At 42.8% G+C, this 2,500-nt stretch overlaps 1 protein-coding gene across 2 annotated transcripts in view; it reads left to right on the top strand.

Annotated features, from left to right (window-relative positions):
- The window catches only part of LOC125029482 (laminin subunit alpha-1-like), a gene marked incomplete at its 5' end in the record, with an annotated part of 27,393 nt that overhangs the window by 5,131 nt on the left and 19,762 nt on the right, over window positions 1-2,500 (top strand). For both annotated transcript variants that reach the window (XM_047619390.1, XM_047619389.1), the window contains 4 exon segments: window positions 273-384; window positions 1,016-1,163; window positions 1,472-1,619; window positions 2,367-2,500. The exon segment at window positions 2,367-2,500 is cut by the window's right edge and continues 31 nt beyond it. In XM_047619390.1, coding sequence (XP_047475346.1) covers window positions 273-384; window positions 1,016-1,163; window positions 1,472-1,619; window positions 2,367-2,500 — 542 coding nt within the window.

Below are 2,500 nucleotides of genomic sequence, written 5' to 3'. Positions count from 1 at the left end.
TTTTCTCGTTTGTTTTATTTGGCATGGTTTTTCTCTTGTTTGTTTGTTTTTGTTTTCTTTTACTTTGTTCTCTTGTATTTTTCTTATTTTCTCTTGCTTGTTTTTTCTTTCTCTTCTTGTATTTTTTTTTTTTTTTTTTTTTTTTTCTTCTCTTTCTTGTTGTTGTTTTTTACGTTTTTATTTCCATGGTGCCTACAACATAATATTTTACTTTTCTTGAACACAAAAGTCACTGTTATTCATAATTTCCTTCGCTTTCCCCCCCTCTGTAGGCGGAAGCACTGGAGATCTCGGCGAGAGAGACGTACCCACCCACAGCCAAGATAAAATCCGATGCACAGTTCGTGTTGGACTTGTTGAGGAATGTCCATGGCCAGCTCGAAGGTGAGTTGGACTTGTGAAGAGCTTCCTTGGACCACCAGGCCGCGTGTGGATAAGATGTGTTGGAGCAGGGATGGATCCTGTGCTGTGGGAATATGTGAACGTTTTTTTGGTGGGGGGGTATCTCTTGTAATGGTATGTGGAAGTGTGTTTTATCTAGCGCCTTGGGATATAATTTATACTTTGCTTTCAGATCTGTTTCCCCTTCCAATGGTAGTATAAATGTATTCATTATCATAAGTAATTTACTTCTTCCACGGGCACCTTTCGTTATTGCAGATACTTTTCATTTTTTGTTGCAGATTACATAAATTCTCAACTACAATGTCCTAAACACCATTCTCTCATTGCATTACTATATATGGCTCTTTCCTCTTCGTAATGGATGGCTAAAGTCGACTCTAAGGAAACCAATAGTCACTCATTATATCCCTCCTCATTTTAATTAATGATATAACTGCAAATTTAATCATGTCCTCATTTTGTATTACTTAATAACATTCTCTCTTCCACTTTACAATGAATAGCCATCGAGTAGAGACAACCTCACATTTCTCTCTCTCTGTTTACCTATTGACACGATTCCTCCTGCCACAAGCACCCTCAAGTGACCTCCACACCTCCTTCCACACAGAGACGATCGCGTACCTGAAGAACTACGCCATAGGAGAGACACCCAGCATCTCGGTGGGCGGGGCACTGATGGAGGCCGAGAAGATCCTGAAGGAGATTCAGATGAGGAACTTCACGCAGTTCGACGAGGATGCCGAGGTCGAACTAAGGTATCGTTGGGGCAGTTTGGGTATTCGTGGTCTTGTGATGGTGCCTCTTTCATGGCGAGATTGGTTATTTTAAGTTTCTCGAAGGTATTTTGGACTAGTAAAATATCCTTTTTCGTTCCTCTTGGGTCGCTGAAGTCTTGACATTAAACCCTTAGATTTTAATTAATCTCCTTTGAAATTTACACATTAGAATTACTTGACAATTCCAGTGAAGTATTCTATTGAATAATAACATTTCGCTCCCCCCCTTTTGCCCAACATTTTGTTTCTTTTTCTTTCTTTTCTTCACCAATTCCTACTCCTCGCAGCAAATCCCGGAGCCTTCTCGATCGCGTCATGAAAATGGTGCAGCAAATGCCTGTCCTTGGGGCGCTCAGGGACTTGGTCAACGAGATCAGAGACAAGCTGAACGAACTCAGAGAAAAGATTAAAACTTCGAACGGAAAGGTCGATGAGGTAAGGAATAAAACGAGATCTAAACTTAAAGCTAAATAAAGCCAAATAAAACTAAATGGGGATAAACTAATCCAAAAAAGGGTATATGTTTGATGAATTATAAAATCTTTAAATACGAGCAATATATTTACAGTTAATAAGAAAAAAAAATGGCTAGGTAGATATACAGAAAATGGGAAATAGAAGAATAACATTTGTTCGCATTTGTTCTTATGAAAGTTCTCCCTTACTTCGTTTTCTGTGATGCTGTAGCGAAGCTTCAATATCACAGAAAACGTAAATATCGAGGTGTTATTCTTGAGGGTAGACTTTAGAATTAATGGGTAAAACTTTATGTGCAAAAACTTATTAGACCGATAAATTCTGCTTCCAACAAGCAACAAAATTCCACAAATTCCAAAATTCCCTCCCCCCAATAAAACTTCTTAAATCATCCCCTTCCCTCCCCCTCCCCCTCTTCTTCTCATGTCTACTCTCCTCTCCTCTACCCCCATCCCCCTACTCCCTTCCCCTCTCCTCCCTCCTTCCTTCCCCCTCCTCCCTCCTTCCTTCCCCCTCCTCCCTCCTTCCTTCCCCCTCCTCCCTCTTTCATTCCCCCTCCTCCATCCTTCCTCCTCCCTCCTCCCTCCTTCCTCCTTCCTCCTCCCTCCTCCCTCCTCCCTCCTCCCTCCTCCCTCCTCCCTCCTCCCTCCTCCCTCATCCCCCTGTCTCCCCCTCCCCCCCCTCATCACGCGCCCTCACTTCCAGGCGGCGATCCTCAACCTGGACAACCGAGAGAGGCTGGAGAGAGTGAAGAACTATTCCCTGCAGATCAAGAACAGAGAACAGGTGCTCCAGAAGCAGAACTTCAACGCGACGAGGCAGACGAAGGGCGCCAAGGA

This window comes from Penaeus chinensis, chromosome 10 (genome assembly GCF_019202785.1).
Source record: "Penaeus chinensis breed Huanghai No. 1 chromosome 10, ASM1920278v2, whole genome shotgun sequence".
In the NCBI taxonomy this organism is placed as follows: Eukaryota; Metazoa; Arthropoda; class Malacostraca; order Decapoda; family Penaeidae; genus Penaeus; species Penaeus chinensis.
Note: the sequence above shows the minus strand (reverse complement) of the source record. Positions and strands in the feature narration are given on the sequence as shown.